The sequence below is a fragment of the Eubalaena glacialis genome, chromosome 10, assembly GCF_028564815.1.
Source record: "Eubalaena glacialis isolate mEubGla1 chromosome 10, mEubGla1.1.hap2.+ XY, whole genome shotgun sequence".
NCBI classification, from domain to species: Eukaryota; Metazoa; Chordata; class Mammalia; order Artiodactyla; family Balaenidae; genus Eubalaena; species Eubalaena glacialis.
Window position 1 is genome coordinate 18,723,347 of NC_083725.1, and position 23,115 is coordinate 18,746,461.

The 23,115-nt window shown below is 35.9% G+C and overlaps 1 protein-coding gene across 1 annotated transcript in view; it reads left to right on the forward strand.

The window, feature by feature from the left end:
- ZW10 (zw10 kinetochore protein) overlaps positions 1 to 22,454 on the forward strand; it is a 32,581-nt gene extending 10,127 nt beyond the window's left edge. Inside the window, exons 7-16 of the mRNA XM_061202528.1 lie at positions 367 to 558; positions 7,605 to 7,768; positions 8,679 to 8,861; positions 11,564 to 11,802; positions 13,858 to 13,929; positions 16,283 to 16,452; positions 17,289 to 17,419; positions 17,999 to 18,130; positions 18,929 to 19,131; positions 21,852 to 22,454. Coding sequence (XP_061058511.1) covers positions 367 to 558; positions 7,605 to 7,768; positions 8,679 to 8,861; positions 11,564 to 11,802; positions 13,858 to 13,929; positions 16,283 to 16,452; positions 17,289 to 17,419; positions 17,999 to 18,130; positions 18,929 to 19,131; positions 21,852 to 21,972 — 1,607 coding nt within the window. The 3' untranslated portion in view covers positions 21,973 to 22,454. The remainder of the gene's footprint in view (positions 1 to 366; positions 559 to 7,604; positions 7,769 to 8,678; positions 8,862 to 11,563; positions 11,803 to 13,857; positions 13,930 to 16,282; positions 16,453 to 17,288; positions 17,420 to 17,998; positions 18,131 to 18,928; positions 19,132 to 21,851) is intronic.
- Positions 22,455 to 23,115: the final 661 nt, after the last annotated feature.

The following is a 23,115-nucleotide window of genomic DNA, read 5'->3' on the forward strand; positions in this document are numbered from 1 at the left end:
GACAGAAAAATTATCAGTATTCTCTGAATAATATTGATGATGGTTCATAGGGTTTGGCCTCATGATTTATCAAGTGGAATTGTATAAATATTACACTTTTCATTAAGGGCTTAGATCCTTTCCTTTTTTCTTTTCTTCTTTTATTTTTTTAACGTAGCTGCTGGTATTTATTTTATTTGATTTTTTGAATAATTTAAATAAAAATCTGTAGACAATCTGGGAAGCTTCAGTGGGAAAACCTGCAGTGCATAATGGGTGTTGTGTAATGTCATGGTATATGTATTTTTGTTGTCAGGCTCGAAGATCTTTTTTTTTTGAAGTGTCTTCTAGTGATTTATTTTTTATGAGTGTTCATAAAACTTTCAGGTCAGATGCTGCTGAAGTATATCCTTAGGCCTCTGGCATCTTGCCCATCCCTTTTTGCTGTGATAGAAAGCCAACCTAACATCATTATCATTCGTTTTGAATCTGTGATGACTGACTTGGAGCATCCATCGCCATCTGAAGTTTTTGCCAAGATCAGACTGGTACTGGAAGTGGTCCAGAAACAACTTCTAGGTATGTATCCCCAAGGCAGTGCTTTTATATTTTAGAGAAGTCAATATGGTTTTTGAAAGTAAATATTATTTTAAAGTGGATAAGAATGTCAGCAATCTGAGTGAATGGCGGGTCAGACGTGAGTAAATTATGTCATGGGAACAAAGTAGTTACCTTTTTATTTCTTGCTCTATTTTGCATTCCTTCTCTGCCCTGTGTTGACAAGTAGGGTCCTTAGTGGTGCCCTAGAGTCTGTGTTTGTAATATTTAGTTGAGTTTTGGGATGCATTTCCCTCATGGGACTTCTAGGAACTTCACATTTTGGGACTCTTGCTTTAGTTGTAGGAGAAGCAGAAATGAACCAAGTGCTGTTTTACATCTTTCGATGGGAAAATCCCCATCAACCTAATTGATATAAACAAAATAGGTTTAACATAGGCAATGAATTTCATTCCATCTCAGCCTACTGGTTAGATCTTTATATATTCACCCTTGAAATAGTTTCTGTGTTGCTTGAATCATTTTTTGGCTGTCACACTATTAAAAGTAAAATTTCTTCTGGTGTTTTGTTATAATACTGTTGTTTTTAGTCTATTTGACTTACCTTCTTTTTGCTTTTCTCAGTTGTCTTATTGAATAGTCAAATTAAGCATTCTTGCTGTGGAGAAAATGAAAAAGAAATGCTGCTGTTGTTTGTATGCCTTCCTGGCAGTCACATAATTTATTTATATATAAATAATTTATTTTTTTTAATCGAAGTACAGTTGATTTACATGTTTTGCCAATCTCTGCTGTACAGCAAAGTGACTCAGTTATACACATACAGACATTCTTTATTTATATATAAATTTATATGTAGAGCAAGGAATTCTTTCTAGTTTTGACAGCAGAGAATAAAAAATTTTAAGACTTGGCATAAATTACAAAAATCCAAGGTAGTTTTCTTCTTATTCCTTTACTTAGGGAGATAATACACCCTTATTTTTATTAGATATAAAAACAAGTTGTAAGCAAAGTATCCAAGGATTGGAAGGAACTAGAAAGGTGACCCAATACAGATGTCTCTGATGCTTGACTCTCCTCTGTAACTCTCCCATCAACTGGTCATATAACAAACCTGAGCACCTTTAGTGAGAGGGAACTCACTTCCTCTTGAGGCATTCCATCCTACCTCTGGGCGACTCTGAGTACTAGGAAGTTTTTGTTCGTTGGTTTTTAAAAAAAACTGTATCTTCTTTCTAAAATGCTATTGCCAAAATGACCATTTTGGAAATTAAATCTTTAGGGTAGTTGTTTAAAAAATATGTTCAAAATATATGCCCTGTAATATCTGCTTTACTGATGCTGTTTCTACTCTGTGGAGCTATATAGAAGTCTAATTCTTATTACACATGGCGGACTTTCAGATTCTTTATAGTAGCTGTTATTATGTTGCCTACATCTCATCACCAATATAAAACATCTTTAGTTTTATTTTTTTAATGAAATAGTTTTTTAAGTTCCTCTTATCTTCACTGATCTTCTGTGAATATATTTCATTTCTTCCTTAGTCCTATTATTAAAGTATGGTGTTCAAAACAGAACAAAGTACTCTAAATATAGTCCGAACCAATTCAGAATAGTATGGGAGTGTTCACACCCTCATTCTCAGTTTCCTGCTTCTGTTAGTATAGCCAAAGCCTATTATTACACAGTTAACTTATTGAGCTTGATGTCAGTGAAAATCCTATGTCATACTCAGTGCAAACTGCTGCTTTCCCTTCTTGTACTTGATTTTTTGGCATTAACATTAATCTTTGTTAAATTTTACTTGATAAAATTTTACAATGTGTTGACTGTCCTTTCTACTTCATATCGAATGCATAATTGATAATCATGTTTTCTTACAGTTTAATCTGAGTCAGTGATGGTACTATTACCTAGGATAAGGCTAGATCAGAGGGCGCTCTGGGGAATTCCAGTAGAAACCTCTTTCCAGTTTGACATTGGTCCATTTAAGTATTCAACCTAGTGTTTTATTTGTCAGTTTTCTTAGCCCTAGGATATTCAGAGCAGAAGACAACTAACTCACTGTTGCTAGGTGCTCTTCTAATCCCTTTAATATCTTTCAGTCAGTATTCCCTTCCTTCATCTTCTTGCCCTAAATAAAACCTGAGGATCGTATTTTGTGGCCTTAGTTCTTTTTGGAATCCTCTACTTTCTTTGGATTTTAGTTATTCTGAAACTTCATAAAGATTTTTGCCTTTCGTCTTACGTTTGTCTTTGGTTTTATGCTCTTTTCATCATTTAAATATGTATTTTTTTCTCCCAAGTTTTCTGTATTACTAAGCATCATTGTACCAACAGCAAAGGACCTTTTAAAAGAGGAGAAAAAAAATTCTTTTGGAAATAATTTGGCAAAATATATAAAAAGCCTTAAAATGTTTATATCCTTTAAACCAAGGTTTCAACTTCTAGGAGTCTGCCTTGAAGAAATAATCTTAAATATGTAAAATCATTTATGTATAAGGATGTTCATCATAATGTTACTTATAATATTGAAATACTGGAAAGTCATAAAATCTTGAAGAATAGGGAAATGATGAAGTAAATTATACAGCTGTATAATAGACCACTTTGCATAATTATGTTATGCTTTATTGATTTTTTTTAAAGTAATTAATTTTGAAGCTAATTGCTTCTAAAAAGCCAGCAACAAGCATCTATTAAAGGATTAAAAACTTTATTTCCATTAAAATCAGTTTTAAGTCAGGAAAGCACATTATTATTAATATTCGTTAACATTGTTTTAGGGGTTATGGCTGATGCAAAGAAGAGAAAATAAGTATGAATATTAAAATAAGGAGAAGAATTTATCTTTACTTGTAAATGATGTAATTGTATACCTAAAAGAACAAAAGACTGCTAAAACTTTCATAATTAGTAAGACATTTACTAAGTTGTCTAGGTATAGTATAAATCTATAGAAATCAGTTTCTCTCCAAACTAGTAACAATCAGTTATAAATAAAATATAAAGATATCTTATTTATAATGGCAACAAAATCTATGAAATTCTTAAAAGATAAATTTAATAAGAATGGGAAGAATACATGTAAAGGAAAGCATAAAACTTATTGAGGGCGTAAAGTAAGGGGAGGCTATCGTGGATTAGAAGACAGTCTCAAAAAATTGTCAACTCATGCCAAAATAATGTATAAATTTAATACATTCCCAATCAGATTCTTGTTATATATTTTTCCAACTGGACAAATTAATTACTCTAGAGCTTACATCAAAAAATATATTTATGAGACTTGCTAATAAAGATTTGCAAAACACTAGTTGGAGAATTTTATAATTAAAACTATGTTCTTGACATAAGAAGATCAGTGGAATGAAAAAGCATCCAGAAGTAGAGCCAAGAATAAATGAGAATTTACCATTTGATCAAAGTCACATTTCAGTTTAGTGGGACAGATAGTTTATTAAATAATGGTGCTAGCAAAATTGGCTATATGGAATAAGACAAAGTTAGATTCCTGCTTCGTACTTCATACAGAGATACATTCCAGATAAATTAAATCCCTATATGCAAAAGGTAAAACAATAAAAATGTTAGAAGAAAATTTACAAGAAGACTTGAATATTCTCAGGAAGCTCAGAATGCATAAAGGAAATGATTGATAAGTTTGACTACATATAAATGTTAAATTCTGTATGGTAAACAATGCCATAAACAAAGTCAAAAGATAATATTATACTGGGAGAAAATATTTGCAGTACATTGGCAGACAAGGAGCTAATACAGAGATTTTTTTCCAAAGAAAAAGAGAACATAATAACAGAAAAAGGGTAAAAAATATGAATAGGCAGTTTATGGAAGAAAAGGTGCAAGTTGTTAATAAACATAAAAATATGTATTGCTTAATGTCCCTAATAGTGGAATGGAAATCACACCATCAAAGTAGAACTGTCCACCCCTAGGGTTGACAGAATTCAAAGATCTGTGTAAGACACTTTCGGTAAGAAAATGGAAAGGTAGTCTCCTTCATCGCTTTTGTGAGTTTTTTAGAAAGTAATCTGCAGCTCTATAGTTATGCTAAAATATACATCGCTTTGACCCAGGTATCCCACTTTTTAATTCCTTACTATGTGATATCAACAGTGTATATGTTTGCATGTATGAGTACTGTATATACTTGCATACTGGAATGTGCATCATTTGAAGAATGGTGCAGCTATTGAAAAGAAATGAAGTGGAGCTAGATATAGTGACCTCAGAGATGGCCACGATCTATTTTTAAGGGATTAAAAAGTTACATGTAAAATCTGTGGCATGAACCCATTTTATAAAAAAGGAAGTAGCCCCTTATATGAATGTTACATTAGTTTGCTAGCGCTTCCGTAACAAAGTTCCACAGGCTGTTTGGCTTAAACAATAGAAATTTATTCTCTCAGAGTTTTGGAGGCTGGAAGTCCAAGATCAAGGTGTTAGTAGATTTGGTTTCTCCTGAGCCCCGTCTCCTTGCCTTGCAGACAGCCTTCTTACTGTCCTCACATGGCCTTTCCTCTCTGTATGCTCATCCCTGGGGTCTCTCCTTTTCTTAAAAGGACACTAGTCATAGTGGATTAGGGCTCCACCGTTATGACCTATTTAAAGGCGAGCCCTGTCTCTGAGTGCAGTCACACTGGGGACTAGGGCTTCAACATATGAATTGTGGGGGACACAGTTTAGTCTATATCATGTGTCTGCGTGCGTGCCTGCATGTGTGCGTGTGTGTATTATTAATGTAAGGGAGGAAGAATACAAACCAAACTCTTAACTCTGGTTACTTGGACACAGAGAGAGAGAGATAAGCTTGTGGGTATGGAGAGGGAAAATAAGGCTTTTTCTTTGTAAACTTCAGTGGTGTTGGCTTTGTCACAACAAGCATATTTTGCTTTTGCCGTGAATGATTTTCTAGAAAGTATACATTACTAAAATTTACCAAGAAATAGAGACTCTGAACATACAAGTAGTTGTAGAAGAAATTTGAAAGGTTGTTAAAGATTTTCCACTAAAAATGCCACCATCAGGCACATACGGTTTATGGCTACATTCTAGGTACTCTTCAAATTACAAATAATCCCTTAGATAATCAAGCTCTTTTGGTCAGTAGAAAAAGATGGATAAGTGCCCTAATTAATTTTTTAAAAACCAGCGTAAATTTGCTACCAAAATGTACACGCAGAGAAAATGTATGGAATGATTTTACTAAGTCATTTTATCGCTAGCTAAATTTACAAGCTCAGATCCCCTTAAAATCACATTTTTGGTTGGACATTTAATTGTGATTTCAGGTGACTAATTTTGTCAATTCTTCTTTGAGAGGAAACTTGACAAATTCCTAATGTATTTGTTGAAATTTCTCTTAATATTGTCTGCTTTATCATCTCAAAAATTTTTTTGCACAGCAAGAAAAGTTTTGTTTTGCTCTGTTTTAGCAAGCTGCAGCTGCCATTTATTGTAAAATTTGTGGCATATTTTCTTCCAGTCTGTATTTTCCTTTATTGTTCTACCAGTTCTTCTAGCTTCTGCACCTTCACTTGATTCTGCATCAATAGTGTACCTTAGTTTTAAATTTAAAAGTTTGTTTATAGTCATTTTCTTAAGCTAGAAAAATATATCATAGTGAAAATAATAAGCATTCCAATTTTACTACCGTTTTCAGTTTATTATAGGTACCACTGTAACCTGTGCTGTATGTGCAAAATATTCAAATAAATGCATTACAGTGTTACATTGGTGCATAGGAAAACAAAGTCATTCGAGTGGAATGAATCTGTTTACACTGACTACATCGAAGGTGTGTTTATATGAAATACTAGAAGTGATACACATGCCTGATGTGAGCACTACAGTATACATAGTAGCTTACACGATGCGATGGTTAAAGTGAGGCATAGTCTTTTCAAAGCAACAAAATTGTGTTTAACAGAAAAGTATTTTACGCTACTTCCTCTTTTTTATTTTTAGTTTAAAATTTTAATTCAAAAAACGTACAGAGGTCCCATGTACTCTTCACCCAGTTTTCCCCAATGTTAGCATCTTGTGTAACCATAGTATAGTATCAGAACCAGGAAATGGACTTTGGTATGATTCACAGAGCTTATTCAGATTTCTCCAGTTTTACTTGCACTCATTTGTGTGTGTGAATAGTTCTGTGCAATTTTATTACATGTGTAGATTCATGTAACTACCACCACAATCAAGATATAGAACTGTTCTATCACCACAAGGCTCCCTTGTGCTACCCATTATAACCACACACCCTTGCTTCCATTTTTAAACTTAATTTGAAATTGCTTAAAATGAAAAAAAAATTGAGTTCGTCAGTCACACCAGCCCCATTTCAAGTGCTCAGTAGCAAAATGTGACTGTTTGCTCTCACATCGGACAGTGCAGGCCTAGACTTCAGCTATTGTAAGATATCTCAAGGCTCTGAGGTAATATGGTCACTTTCTTTTAAGGTTCTTATATATTGTTTAGTTAATTAATGGTATATTCTAAATATAACTCCCTCAAAATGTGTTAGAAAAAGCCACCATAAAATATACCGTGGAAGAGATACTGAAGTATTCTGTTTGGTAGGCTAGATATTACGCTGTAATGTAAGGTGTTTGTTGATATTTTACTTAGGATAAACACTCAGATCCTTTGCAGAGATGAAAAAAGGATATTTATTATTGGAGAACTTGGACTTTATTCTAAACTAGTTTCAACTTGGTATGCAGAACTTCTGAGTGCTTCATATAATCAGATCTGTAGATTAGCAGTAGATGATTATAATGTAGATGGCTTAATACCTTATTGTTATAGAGAACAGGCAGTCATACAGTGCAGATGATTCATTTGAGCAGTGAAAATAAAATAATAATTGTGTGTCATGCTTTTCCCATGTAGTCAGTTGAGATAGCTACAGAATTATTCGTGCTGTTTTCTTCCCTGTCATCTTAAAATTAAAGAATTCTAGAAAACTAGGGAATTTGAGAATATGTCCAGACTGTGAATAGTTTCTTGTTTAAAACTTTTTCTTTTGAATTCAGATTTGCCTCTTGATGCTGACATAGAAAATGAAAAAACATCTAAGATCATATTGGCTGAGATGCTTGGTGACATGATCTGGGAGGACTTGTCTGAGTGCCTCATTAAAAATTGTTTGGTTTATTCTATCCCAACAAATAGCAGCAAGTTACAGCAGTATGAAGAGGTAAGAGCAGAGGTGTCACAGAAGGTTTGAAGCGACCGTAGGTTCCTGTTGGTGTCATTTGTTTACCTTGGAGATCTTTAGTTCTGTAGTGACATCTTTAAGAAAATTATTCATAAAGTGTGGAGGCAAATTCCCTCTGACTTCATGTCTCTTCTGGCTTCCTACCTTTTGATTGGGTGGGGAAGTACGTTTTGTCATTAAGTACGTTTTCTTTAGTAAGATACTTTTGAAAAACAATTGTTTTTCTATTTGTGTCAGCTATAGTAGCTACTATGTGACACTTTACTTTTTGGCTTCTTTTTAGTGTTTGCTCAAACACTACAATAAGCACAATAGTCCCCCTTTATCTCTGGGGCTACGTTCCAGTTCCCCCAGCGAAGGCCTGAACCTGTGGATAGTACTGAACCACATATGTACTATGTTTTTTCCTATACTAATGGGCAGGTAGTGTATATAGCATGGATATGCTGGACAAAAGGATGATTCATATCCTGGGCGAGACAAAGCAGGACGGCGTGATATTTCATCATGCTACTCAGAACAGCACACAGTTTAACACTTAGGAATCGTTTGTTTCTGAAATTTTCCATTTAATATTTTCAGACCATGGTTGACTGTGGGTAACTGAAGCCGAGGATAAGGGGGGACCTACTGTCTATTTATTTAAAAATGTTTGCACCTTTACTAAGCAGAGTCCAAAACTTCTAATGAAGATGCTCTTCCTAATGAATTTAAGGCTAGAAAAAAATGAATAATATTTTTATACCTAGTAATTGATGGTCTTTTCTAAAACTTAAATGATCAGCTGGTCCTTGTTCTTTCCTGTACATTGGATTTGAAATTTTAATATTGGAAAGGAACATACATATTCGATTCTTTTCCTTTTTTTTCTCTTGCCTTTCTTTCTCAGATCATACAGTCCACTGAAGAATTTGAAAATGCCTTAAAGGAGATGAGTTTTTTAAAAGGAAACACTACTGATTTGCTGAAATATGCCCGTAACATCAATTCTCATTTTGCTAACAAGAAGTGTCAGGATGTGATTGTGACAGCTAGGAACCTAATGACCTCTGAGATTCACAACACTGTGAAGGTATTGGGGGGTTACAGGGTGTTACCTTGTATTAGGAAGCAGCTCATTTTTGAGATGATTATGGTAGAGTGGAAGAACACTGACCGTTGCTGAGCTCATTGAGGCGAGTTATTAATCTTCTTAAACATTAGTTTTCTCATCTTTAAAGGGGTCCTAATTCCTACCTCTTTTATAGGGTATTGTGGGGTCCAGATGAGATAATGCACATAAAAGCATTGTATAAATTAAAAAAGTCTACGTGAATGTGATAGATTACTGTTGTTGAAATCAGAGAGTATATCAACCTATAGAGTTTTCTCAACTTTATCACTTGAATTTTTAGGATACAATTTCGTGACAGGTATTGTTATATCCAGAGATTATATCCTGTTGTGAAATGTTGACTTTATCGCTTAGGCTAATAGAGGTGCTAGTTTTGAAGTTAATAAAAACAAACAAAAAGATGTGCTCTTTGTATGGTGTAAACAATTATCTGTAAAATCTGTGGACAAATTAATTTGCGTTGAGGGTAATTTACTCCTTTGACCTTAGATAATTCTGTTTTTTTCTTTTTTAACATCTTACATATATAAAATAATATTTGACAAATGTAAGGTGTTACTTAGATTAAAAGAAGACATACACTAAAGTAATCCCTTAATAGAAAATTCCTCAGCCATTTATCTGTTATCGCTGAAAGGACTGCAGTCTTCCTCCCTCTGTCCTTTCTGTCATCCCCCACTTTCCTGGGGGTAGGTACCCTGTTATAGTGTCCACTTCAGTAAAATATTAAATTAGCCATTTGAGGTGCACAGATATTAACACATTTTGATGTAATCTTGGGTTGTTAAGGGAGCCGAAATGCACTCAGTACCGGGAACTGGGCTGCAGGTTTTTTTCACATGAATATCACTTATGTCACTCTTGTGCACAGAATCCAGTGGCTTCCCATCTCATTCAGAGAAAGACCCAGTAGCCTTGCAGTGGCCTGCACGGCCTCCTGTGAACTGTCCCCTGTTGCCTCTCTGACTCCATCTCCTATTGCATTCCTCTTCAGTCACTCTGCTCATTTGCCAGGCCGACTCGGCTGCAGAACTTTTGAACCTCTTTTTCCCTCTGCTTGGAATATTACCACAGACTTGCTCCCTTTCCTGACCACTCTTTTAAGATTGTGACCTCCCACTATTTCCTGTACTCTTTCCTTGCTTTATTTTTCTTCATATCACTTATTATCAGTAAATATTCTATATGAATTATTTATTGTTTTTCCCCTCTAGAAAATAAGCTCTATGAGGGCAGGGTTGGTTTTTTTTTTTTCCTGTTTGTTTTGTTCTTTACTGTTTTGTTTACTGTTGTATCTGTAGCATCAAGAAAATACCTGGTGCATACTACTATGTACTTAGTAAATATTTGGTAAATGAATTAATATATATCCCATTAACTCTGTTATAACTCCTTGTTATAAATAGGATTGTTACTAGATCACTTTGTGACTCTGGGCTAAATCTTTTAACCTTGTTGGACCTCATTTTCCTCTTCTGTAATATGACAGAATTGAACTAGATAATCTCTGAGCTCCCTATTCAACTAGTTCTGACATTTTATAAGACTGTATTTTCCCCCCAAGTACCCAAATCCTAATGATGTAGCTTCCCCTAGATCAGAGTTTCTCAGCAGTGCCACTGTTGACATTTGCGGCCAGATAATTCTTTGCTCTGGGGGCCTGTCCTGTAGGATGTTTAGTAGCATCCCTAATCTCTACCCAGTAGATGCCAGTAGCACCTCTCCCAGTTGTGATGTTTGTATTCTCATTTAAATGTCATAACAGCCCTATGAAGTAGACATTATTATACCATTTTACAGATGGCAAGTCTGATGACTTAAACATTTTTATTAGACTTGGAGTTTCTTCTGTCAGAAATTTTCCATAGAGGTCCAGTATGTGCAGAGCAGAGCTGCTCTTCTTGCAGTAGGAACCTGCTGCTTCCACCTGCTTAATCTCTCCTTTTATTGGTCCCTGAGGCATCTTTGAGAAGCAAGGTTTGAAAACCATTATTGTAGTGCAGTTTCTGCGTATTACAGTGAGAAAATTGAGGTCAAGAGAGGTTAAATGACTTTGTTAAAAGTTAGGGTAGAAAATATCACTGATGTTTCCAAACTAGAAGCCTAGTGTTCTTTCCTTTAGTCTTGACCAAGTCTGGGAATTTTCATTCTGTATAAATGTTAGGGAAGCTTTTTTGGTTTTTGTTTGGAATTTTGTTTTTAAGAGCAGTATAAGCTAGCCTGAATGTGTTGTTTCTTTGAGTAAGGCAACACATGTTTCTGGTGGGAAATAATTTGTTTAATGACAGTGGAGCACAAGTCATACTGGTGTGTGTTAATCTAATAGTCTAATCTGAGAAAGAGGATTTTTGAAGGTCCTTTCATTTACCTGAAGTCTTGGGCCAGTTTCACAGCTTTGCTGTTTCCACCAAGAGTGAGAGTGCACAGAAGAACTAGAAGAATGGCACAGTAAAGGGATTGCTTATTTCTTATGACATACTTTCACCCAAGATTGAGTAGTCATTAAAGTACTGCCATGTTTACTCAAATCTTTTAATTATTCTGTAGATCCACAGCTTAATCATCATGGAAGCAACTGGTATCTTATTCCTCACTGTATGCTTGCGTTTGGATTATTCTGAGGACAATGCATTTTCTTTGTTTCTGTATTTGACTCTTAGATTACTCCTGCTTCTAAGATAAGTGTGCCAGATTTACCTAGTCCTGCTAAGGATGACAAGCTACAAGTACAGAAAGTGTCCACAACTCAGTACAACGAAGTGATGAATTTAGAGCCTGAAAATACGTTGGACCAACATTCCTTTTCTTTGCCCACATGCCGCATCAGTGAATCTGTGAAGAAATTAATGGAACTCGCCTATCAGACTTTACTGGAGGCAACAACTAGCAGTGATCAATGGTACGAGTTCTGAGTCCTCTGAAAATGTCAATGACTTGGTTAAATGTATATCTAAACTAGACATTTATTAAGAAAATTAACTGGAATTCTTTGGGTTTTCTTATCTTATTAGTTAATATTTTTTTCCCTAGAGAAAAGTATAGTACACAGGTATGTATTGATAATTAACTTTTATTTACAATAACATATAATCTTACAACAAGGTATGAGAAATAAAAGCATTGTATGGATGGACAAATGGGTTTGACATTAAAAATTGTTAATCACTTTTTAACAAAAAGCTCTTTAATTTTTGTTTACTTTTAACTTTATTTGACTTCAATGATATTACATGAGAAAGTGCTTGTGAAGAACTTAGAATGCTACCTGGGAAATAATTAATACTCAGATGTTTATCAGTATTGGTGGTGGTGGTCTTAGTGATAGTTGTACAGTCTGTTTCAGCATGCTCTGGCCCTTTAGCTTAACGTTCATTTTACCTTTTGAAATCTAGGCCCTAATTAATTTACATTTTAAATGTTAATTTTAAAGCAATAATAATTTGTTGGGCAGCCAAAGGTAGAAGGAAAAGAATGGAATGCACCAAAGTTCTGAATTCTCCCTTTCAAGAAGATTTCTTCTAATCAGTATTGTATTCAAGGTACCCAAACTCAATCCATATACTTGCACATTTGTACTGAATCTCTTTTTGTTTAGTAGGCTCTTCCCCTACTCCTAAACTTCATAAATTGAGGAGAAAATGGTAGCCAGTAGCCCAAGTTGATTATAGAGCAGATTTACAAAAGCCTCTTTAGTTTGGATCTGTGTGTAGTAGTATTTTTACTTTTCATCCTCATAGTAGAAAACAGTTTCAGTTAGGGCTTGACTTAAATTGCGTCTTCCGATGGGCTTCTGGAGTTTCAGTTTTTATCTCCATGTACAAACTAACCCCTTTATTTCATTCTGCTCTAGAAAGAACATGTTCACTAAGATACTTCCATGACTTTAATGAATCATTATATTCAGAAGTCCATCCAGTTTTAAATCTAAGTAGGAAGAAAAATACATGTAAAAGGAATTATGCACTCCTTTGGCAGAATAATATAGGAGTGACTGTTTCATTACATGGCATTCACCTGAAATGTACCAGACCAGAAGTTAGGGATGCAAGGCAATTTTTCCTAAGAGAATACCAAACAATATTTTTGTATACTGAATGTCTATGGACATTCTTCCCACCAAAAAAATAGTTTTAACAGGATAAACAAAAACACAACTACATTACAACAACTCACTTTTCCTATTATCAAACTTCAAACAGCAACACATGCAACAAAAATAACATGAAATAATTTAGTCAGGTATCATAGTAATCAAGTTGTAACAGTGTTTTGGGGTATAGTGACCATGACTAATTTTTAAAAATTATTTGTGGAATTCCTGTGATGTATTCAAGGTACATAGTTTAAGATATTCTTATGTAGAAGTAAGCTACACAAACCTTATATTTGCTCTTCCTAAGTGCTTTTTAATAATAATCTTTAGGTGTTCTAAGACCAGATTTAAAGGGCAAGAAAACTTGAGGTTGGATTCTATCCTAGAAATGTTGATTCATCTCCTTGCATTGGGGTGAGAAGGAGGGAAGGTGGAGGCTGAAAGGCAGACTGGTTCCGACAGCACCAGTGAGTGCCTTTATTGATACCTTGCCCTTTGCAGAGTGTGTCAGTGAGTAGGTGACATTTGCTCGAGGCTTAGCTCCATTTGTTACTGAAGGGATACTCTGGGTACTGGCAGAACACAAATTGATAAATGGAAAAGAGGCTTTGGGTTGAATGCTGCTATTCTTAATATTATTAATGGGTCCAGGTTTTTAGACCTGCAGTCTAGTTAGTGAATACCGGCCGAGAATCTATGCCATCTAGGGGAATGGTGTTCTCAGCAGTGACCAAGGCAGCTGTTCTCTCCAGCTGTAGTTTTAGCTGCTGACTCTCACTTCAGGTGCACTGAGTTTGAATTTTTTTTCTCATTGCCAATATATCCTTATGCATGTCTGTTGAAACTGTGTTTTCCTTTTAGTGCTGTTCAACTTTTCTACTCAGTGAGGAATATCTTCCATTTGTTCCATGATGTTGTGCCAACATATCACAAGTATGTGCCACTGTGTCTGACTTCTGTGTAATATTGTAGGTCAAAAATGTTTGTGAGTCAGGTTAAAACCAGTAATTTTATATTCCCACCAAAGATAATTGGTTACTAAAATTCACAATAAAATGCACTAAACATTTACATTACATGTTTAAAGGACATTGGTCATTTATTAGTAAATTAATAAGGGTACTATAATCTTGCAGTATAGTAGGTGACACAGATTTAAAGACTCAAAAGGACTTTACCCTGTTACTGATGGTAGGTACTTGCAGAACTGCCTCACTTTATTTGGTTACAAAACAAAAAGGTCATCCATCACTCCATATTGCTATCCAGTAAACATCCCACATTTTCCTTTGGCATTCATAGCTTTGCAGACTTAATACCACAAGAGATTGCTATTTAACTGTCGATCAGCCGCTCTTAGCAATCTTAAGCTGTATTTACCTAATGTCTTGGTTTTTTAAGGTTTCTCTTAACATTAATCGGAGAAGTTACTCATAACTTTAAGCCTCCAGGAGTTCTCTCTGTTATCCAAATTAAGTGTTTTGGATACCTTTTACAAATGTTTTAAATAATATGTCAACAAAGCTATTCCTTAGTCAAGGACTCTGGTTTCAAAGAAAAAAATCTGTTTATTGTTTGTAGTATTTTTTAGTTCAGATTTTTGAACAATTGAGATGTTTTTAAGTAGGACCAGTTATTGTTTGTGTTCTAAAAGACAGCTTATTTATTGTAAACATTATTTTTATTTGTATTCTCTTTGCTGTGGCTTAAAACTTTTATTTCACTTTCTACTTAGGTAAAGGAAAAAAAACATCTTCGGGTCAGCTAATAGCCACGTTCTTGGGGATTCAGAGACAGTTGGCTTAGGGGTTTTCATGCTTAGAAACATTTTTCACACTGGTGTGGAGTTAGGTTTCCCTTTTTCCCCATTGTATGATCTGGGAACTTTATGCTAGACCAGTGGTTTATAAACTTCAGTGTGTGTCAGAATCACCAGGAAACCTTGTTAAACTACAGACTGCTGGATCCCATGCCTGAGGTGTCTGATCAGTAGGGCTGGGGTAAAGCCTAGAATTTTTAACAAATTTCCAGGTGATGCTGATGTTGTTTGTCAGGGGACCACACTTTGAGAACCGCCGTTCTAGATTAGAGTTCGCAGCTTTGGCAGTATTTTAGAGTCTTTTATGGACCTTTAAGAATATATATTTGCTTAGGCCCTACCCCTAGAGATTTTGATTTATAGGTATGGTTTAAGATTCAACACATCTCTCTTTTTTTTTTTTTTTTTTTTTTTTTTTTTGCGAGGGCTTTCTCTAGTTGTGGCAAGTGGGGGCCACTCCTCATCACGGTGCGCGGGCCTCTCACCATCACGGCCTCCCCTGTTGCGGAGCACAGGCTCCAGACGCGCAGGCTCAGCAGTTGTGGCTCACGGGCCCAGTCGCTCCGCGGCATGTGGGATCTTCCCAGACCAGGGCCCGAACCCGTGTCCGCCGCATCGGCAGGCAGACTCTCAACCACTGCGCCACCAGGGAAGCCCACATCTCTCTTTTTTAAAGCCCTACGATGATTCTGATGTGTAGCCCAAAGTGAGGACAACTGTCTTAGATTGTTAGTTTCCAGTTTTGTATATTCTAGCCTGACATTGAATCAGCAAAGTAGGAAGTATTAATTGAATGACTGCTAGTGGATATGTAGCAGAGGTATAAGACAAGATCTCTTCCCAAGCTGGGTAGGTAGACTAATATGTGCAGAAGAATTAGAGCAGTGATTTTCAATCTTTTATGAAAATTTAAAATCACATGGGAAGATTTTAAAACATATAAATGCCCTGGCTTCACTCAGAGGTTGTGATTTAATTTGTTTGGGGTGAAGTCTAAGCGTCTCGATATTAAAATTTCTCAGGTGACCCTAATCTGTAGCCAGCTTTGAAAACTAGTGAATTAGAAAATAGTTGAGTGCTTCATTATACAAATGAAATTGGAATTTGGAGAAAGGGGAAGCAAACCTGTATTTCCACAGACTTATCAGTGTTAGATTTCAAGGGAATTATGATGTACAGTTATGCCAGGTTTCTAGTATAAAGAGTTGACACAGGTAAACATCTTGATTCCCATGTTCTTTTTTGTTAATCACGAGGATAGTTTTAAAGGATAAGGTCCCATGCATGCAGAACAACCTCAGTGACTGAGTGGGAGTGGGAGTGATGAGGTTATGCCTTGTTATGTACAGCATTTATACAGTAGACAATGATTAACACCTAGAAATACATTAAAAGAGTAACTTTTCATCAACCCCAACTTCAATAACAGGAGATTTCTTTCTTTTCCTACGCTTCCTCCTGACCTAGGGAGAACCTTCAAAAACTGCCCCAGTTGGCTGCCATTCACCACAACAACTGTATGTATATTGCTCACCACTTGCTGACCCTCGGGCATCAGTTCAGATTACGTCTTGCCCCCATTCTGTGTGATGGCACTACTACTTTTGTGGATCTTGTACCTGGCTTCAGGAGACTTGGTAACTGATACTTTAAGAATCATATTGATAATGCAGCTTATCAGACTAGTATCTTTGTAATTTATGAATGCAGCAGTTAGAAATTAGGTGGTGGTCCTGAGCTGTATTGGAAAGTGGGAGGGCATTTAATTTGCGGGTGTTCCCAGTTATTTAGTTTTATAAAGTGAATGCAGTCTTTTGAAAGCATTACTTTTTCATGACGTGATTTCATGGTACATTAGTGTTCCAGACTGCATTGCTGGTGTGCAGTGAATTCGCCAAATCAGAGTTATGTCAGTACAGTGACACATACTAAGATGTAGTGTGACAATTCTGTTAGCATTGTTGGTAAGAGCTCACTAATGACAGTGCTTATTCTTTTGCAAAACCTCAAACTAGCTCCCTTCTCGTCTACCTCCTTCAGCTTTACTTCTGATTATTAAAAATCAAAAGAAATGAAATGTGGGGTAAGTCAATAATGGTAGCCTAAGAAAAGCAGAGAATCTATATGATTTACTTAGCTTTTCAATTCCTGACTTTTCCCTTAGGTGGTGTAGATATATCAGAAAAATAAGCAGTTACATCTACTGTATAAGCAGTTTTTCTTATCTGACTCTGGACAAACTGTTGGAAAAGACTTACTATCCTGAGGGTGGGCTTGGAGGGACCGGCTAATGTATTAGAAGTGATGTTTCTAGTAACCTTAGGGCAACCTTATGATGTTATCTAACAAGCAGTTGTTTTCAAATAGGCAAAATCAGATATTTGGTTCATGCTTGTCTCTCCTCTTCCACCCTGGTTTTGCACTGTGTAATTGAACAACTTTTAGAATTCTTTATTCTCTTTTCTTATTATAGGGACAGAGTGTTTTTTGGCCCAAATGCGGGCACAGAAAGGAGAACTTCTGGAAAGATTATCAAGTGCTAGAAACTTTTCAAACATGGACGATGAGGACAATTATTCTGCAGCAAGTAAAGCAGTCCGACAGGTGGGAGGCGGTTGTTCCCTCTGGAATTTGTACTCTTTCTTTAGGTGCTCCCCACCTTGTTTTTTAAGCAGCAAAGAGTATGTAACAGGTAGCTCAGTTCATTCCCCAGAACTCCCATTGGAAAATGTGGCTGCCTTTTACAGTCTTGTTTACGATCTTTCCCTTCCCCTACCCCACCAAGTCAACAGGAAGCTATCTTCCCATCAAGCCACTAGTGATGGGAATAATAAGTCTGTCATAGCAAGTATTTAACCCATGAACTTAGGTTTGGGAAATTTGAAATACTAGCTTTCATCTTAGAAAAATGCCTCTCTCTCCTAAGTGACTTACCTTTTTACTAGTTTTCCCATCCTCAGAATAAGTCAGTTTTTCATCTAGCAGAGATATCACTAGGGTGAACTATTCAAGAAGCACATGTTCTTGATTACTTTACCTCACCGTTATATAACACCTCTTCTCCCATACACACACACAAACACACACACACACACACAAGCACTCACACAATAAATGTAAATCTAGAAAAATGTGAGTTGTAACAATCTCTCTTCCATGTAAATATCTGTATTCTTCTGACAGGTACTGCACCAACTAAAGAGACTTGGAATTGTGTGGCAGGATGTCCTGCCAGTGAACATATATTGCAAGGCTATGGGGACTTTACTCAGTACAACAATTTCTGAGATCATTGGTAGAATCACTGCCCTAGAGGTAAGGGACATTAGATGTCTCACCAGACTTGAGATGCAGTTCTTGTTCCAGATTGTCACTTTCCTAAGGAAGTGATGTTGAAGTCTCATTTTTAGTCAACACAGATGGTGGAAGAAATTGTTCATGTTTCATGTCTAACTCATTATACTGTTATTTTTTTTCACTTTTATCTTAATTCTGTTTTGCTGGAGACTTGCTAATCTCTCTCTTTCATACCTATATAAGAAAGTAGGATTATGCTGCTTCTCCATCTAGCATCTGTGTAAATTATGAATGAGGAGGTTGGAAATGGGGCAGTGCTCCCAAAATGTAAAGTATGAAGTCATATATACTTAACATGTACGTGAACTAAATAATTTAATTTAGTAAAGTGAAATGCAGCCTTGTGCAGGTACCACGTTACCAACACACTCGTGAGGTTGGGACTATATGTGTGATCCTACGGGAAAGTTGCCTGGACTCTGCCAGCTGATACCTCTAAAGTATAGATTGGCTAAACCCTTGTGATAACAATCCCTGCTTTGCAGCAAACTGCACCACATTCTGTTGGAGAAATGGATTTTTTCATGCAGGCAAACTAAATTACCGACAATCTGTTGAAACATATTTTGTGTCATTCTAGCTTTAGGAGTATTGTCAGAACTGATGAAATCTAGTGTCTAGTAAGTCGTGCTAAATTGGTTGGAAAACGTCTTGCTGTGGCTGACCCCCTAAATAGTATACACCAAAGATCTGCTTTTTACTTACTACTAAGCTGGCCCAATTCTGTTCTGTTGTGTTCCCTTTGTGCAAAATCAGGACATCTCTACTGAAGATGGTGATAGATTGTATTCCTTATGCAAAACAGTGATGGATGAAGGACCTCAAGTATTTGCACCTCTGTCTGAAGAAAACAAGAACAAGAAATATCAAGAAGAGGTTCCGGTCTACGTGCCAAAATGGATGCCATTCAAAGAATTGATGATAATGTTACAAGCCAGCCTGCAAGAAATTGGGGATCGGTGGGTAAAATCCTTCTATAGGATTTATATATCTCTTCACAGCTATAAAAGAGTATTAGTGCCATTGAGAGCAGTGCTTCTCTGTGTTTCTTAATATTACTCAGGAAAGTTTCATATTGAGTAACAGTAGGTGGGGCCTTTGCATGGTCTATCATAGTGTGGATCTCATGACCACTTTCTCATATTTGATAACGTAAAGACTTCTTGTTTCTATTATTTTGGTCTTGAGCATGTTGTTTTGTCATGCTGTACGTATGATCTTGTACTTCTTGCACTTACAAGGAGTACAGCCATCTGACACCTGGGTGGAAATTCTTGCCCATTTTAATCAACAGTGGATGCATTTTAAGATTGGCTTTGATATGTTAACAGAGAAGTGACTTTTATCTGTAAGAATATTCAGCATCAAACCATTGTTTGATTGACCAGCAGTTTTTCTACAGGGAGTAAAGTAGTTTTAGAGATTCAGCACCACACACGTAGAAAGGATTCATCTTTTCTTAAATATAGTAGATGATGTTTTCTCTCAATACCATCAGTTAATGTTGCTGTGCTCTGTAATTGTATGCTATGTCGTATCGTACTGAGTGTGTGAAGGTCATTAATACTGTGCAAAAACAGGATAGATGTGGGCTAGTTATACATCCTTGGATGCTTTTATTATTGTCTTGGTATATTTTTAACAAGCATGCATACCTTGTATAGGGAACTCACTGAATAGGCATTAAGGTCCATATCCATCCCTATAGCTACTTGTCTGTCTACTTTGGTTTGGTTTATTATAGATGCCCAATTACATTAGACTAGTTGTCCTAGATGTGTCTGAGTTGTTCCCAGCAAATATTATCCATTCTAAAACAAGGTAAATGAGATTTTTTTGCTTGAAAAAAAAAATCACATCAAAATACCTCTGACTACATTTAGTATAAAATTTGATTTATTCGTTTGTTATTTACAGGTCCTTAGTGAGTTATGTCTTCAGGTAAGACTCCAGAGGGCAGCAGATAAGAATTTTTCTTTCTGCTGTTAAAGGGCCCGCTTGCAGCCCAAGAATGATCGTTAATTCTTTGTTATGAGAAAAATTACAATACTGATATATCTCAGCTTCTTTTCTTCTGCCTAGGAAGATTTTTTTTTCCTCCTAGAGATTTCAGTAAATATAAGTATAATAACTAATTGAGAAAAATTTTTTTACCAAGGAAACTATCTCCAGCTGTGTAGTTTAAACATTTAAAAATTTTAAAATATACATATGAAAGAGTACAGTATATATAACATATATTCACAGTTTAAAGGAAAAAAAGTGAAATAAATGTTCATGTACCTATTACTCAGCTTAAGAAAAATATTACCACTACCTTTGAAGACCCTTATGTACCCTTTTCCAAATCGTCCTCACCAGAGGGGTAACCACTATCTTGAATTTTGTGTTATTTATCTCCTTGCTTTTCTTTATAGTTTTACCACATTTGCACATATCCCTAAATGGAGTCTTCTATAACTTGCTTCTTTTGTTCAGAAAATTCTTTCGTGAAGGTATCTGTAGCTGCAGTTCATTTTCACTGCTGTATCATATTCCATTATATAAATATTTCATAGTTTTTTTTAAAAACTGAGTTATAATTAACATACAACATTATATTAGTTTCAGGTGTACAACATAGTGATTTGATATTTTTATACATTATGAAACGATCACAGCAGTAAGATCAGTTACCATCCATCACCAAAGTTGTTACAGTATTATTGACTATATTCCTCATGTGTATGTTACATCCCTGCCCGTGACGTATTTATTTTATAGATGCATATTTCATGGTTTATCCTGTTGCTTCACTTTTTCACCAGTATTTGGTATTATCAGACTTTAAAATTTTTGCTAGTCTAGTTGCTATGAAATGGTAGCTCATTGTCATTTTAATTTATATTTCCTTAAATTCTAATGACATTGAGCATCTTTTTAGTGATCATTTTTCTTCTATTGTAAAATGCCTGTTTATATTTTTTTTATATTGGGACTCTGTGTGTGGTTTTTTTTTTTTGAAGTATAGTTGATGCACAGTATTATTAGGTTACAGGTATACAATATAGTGATTCACAATTTTTAAAGGTTATACTCTCTTTATAGTTATTATTGGCTATATTTCCTGTGTTGTACAATGTAGCCTTGAGGCTTATTTTATACACAATAGTTTGTACCTCTTAGTCCCCTACCTCTAAATTCCCCCTCCCCGCTTGCCTCTCCCCACTGGTAACCACTGGTTTGTTCTCTGTATCTCTGAGCTAGTCATATTTTTTACCCTTTATTCTACGGGGTTGTTTGTGATTTCATATGTATTTTTTATACCTATCCTTTGTCAGTTAAAATGTGTTGCCTGTGGTTCACTTTTTAAAGTAGTTACAGATCCGATTACTCTATATAACCATGTGAGGATGTGGTCATAATTGTCAAGTTCAAACAGGCTTAGTGAGTATAGAATGAGGGAGAACAGTTTTATCTTCCTAACTTGGTCTCTTCGTCTGTCTATGCTGTTACCAAAATGCAGCCAAGAAGCAGAAGATGTCAAAGGTACTGACTGGTAGATTCGTAAAGAAGGGGAAGAATGCCAGGATTTGTTTTATTTCCATTTTAAACAAGTACAATTTTGGGATCAAATACGCAATTTAAAAATCTGGCTTATACTTAATAGGAAATAGAAATTGTGTTTTTCATTTTGCAGGTGGGCAGATGGAAAAGGGCCCTTGGCAGCTGCGTTCTCTTCCAGTGAAGTAAAAGCTTTAATTCGTGCCTTGTTCCAGAACACAGAAAGAAGAGCGGCTGCCCTTGCCAAGATTAAATAGCTCCATCTTCCTGAGAAGGCTGTGTCTTGAGCAGGTGGATTCCTTTCTTGGCGTAATTAGTCTTTAAAGACTTCTTGGAATTACCTGTTGGTTTTGGTGAACCGATATATCATGGAAGTTTGATTTCACCTAAGAACGCCTTACCTCCTGGCCTGTATGAGGCTTTGTTGAAGAACGGGATGTTAGGATAAGATGTCAAATGAAGCACCTCAATTTGTTGTCTTTTTAGCCACCCTCCCTTGATAAGAAACTATAGGGTGACGTTGTTTCATGTTGCTTCCAGGGCCCTCTGGGAACTGTATCCATTGAAAATATAAGCCCTGGCCTTGGATCAAGGAATCCAGGTCATTCCAAGAGTCAGGATAAAGAATTTGTGAGAGATGGGAGATATATTTTGTAGGGCAAGGGAACCATAAATTGGTCTTGCAGAAATGAAGAAGACTTCCTTCAATATTTCTTTCCAATAAATAATGCTTTTCAGAGTTAAGGGTGAGTGTCTTTAATAACATGGGGACTTTGACAAAAGAGACCATCAAGTTTTCCTATCTTTCGTGCCATTCTTTTTATCGACATTTATGATCCTCACAGAGGACTCACTGACTTTCCGTCTTTCTTCATGACACTATCTGATAATTTAACATTTCTTTCAGTATAAATTTTTGGCACTTTTTGCTATTTCAACTAAATTATATATTTTTTCTGGCTGAGCCACGTGGCTTGCAGGATCTTAGTTCTCCTACCAGGGATTGAACCCGGGCCCTCAGCAGTGAAAGCAAGGAGTCCTAACCACTGGACTGCCAGGGAATTCCCGGACTAAATTCTATTTTATTGGTTGGATTTTTTTTTTTTTTTTTTTTTTGTCTTCTCAAATTCCACTGTTTCTGTACCTTATCAAATGGCAAAGGTTTTAAATTGCAGTGTTCCTTCGGTATGTATGTGCCATGAGATGCTAACTCTGGGTTCGGTAGCCTAATCTTTTATTTGGTGGATGTGGGTAATCCTTCAGCTCAACCTTCTGTGTTTTTAACTCTTTGCAGCCATTGGAGGTTTATATTCTATTAAAATTACTCTCTGTAGGACTCTGGATTGTCTCTCTTCACCCTGAAATGTGGAATTCCGCTTGTGAAAAGAGGGTAAAGCGTG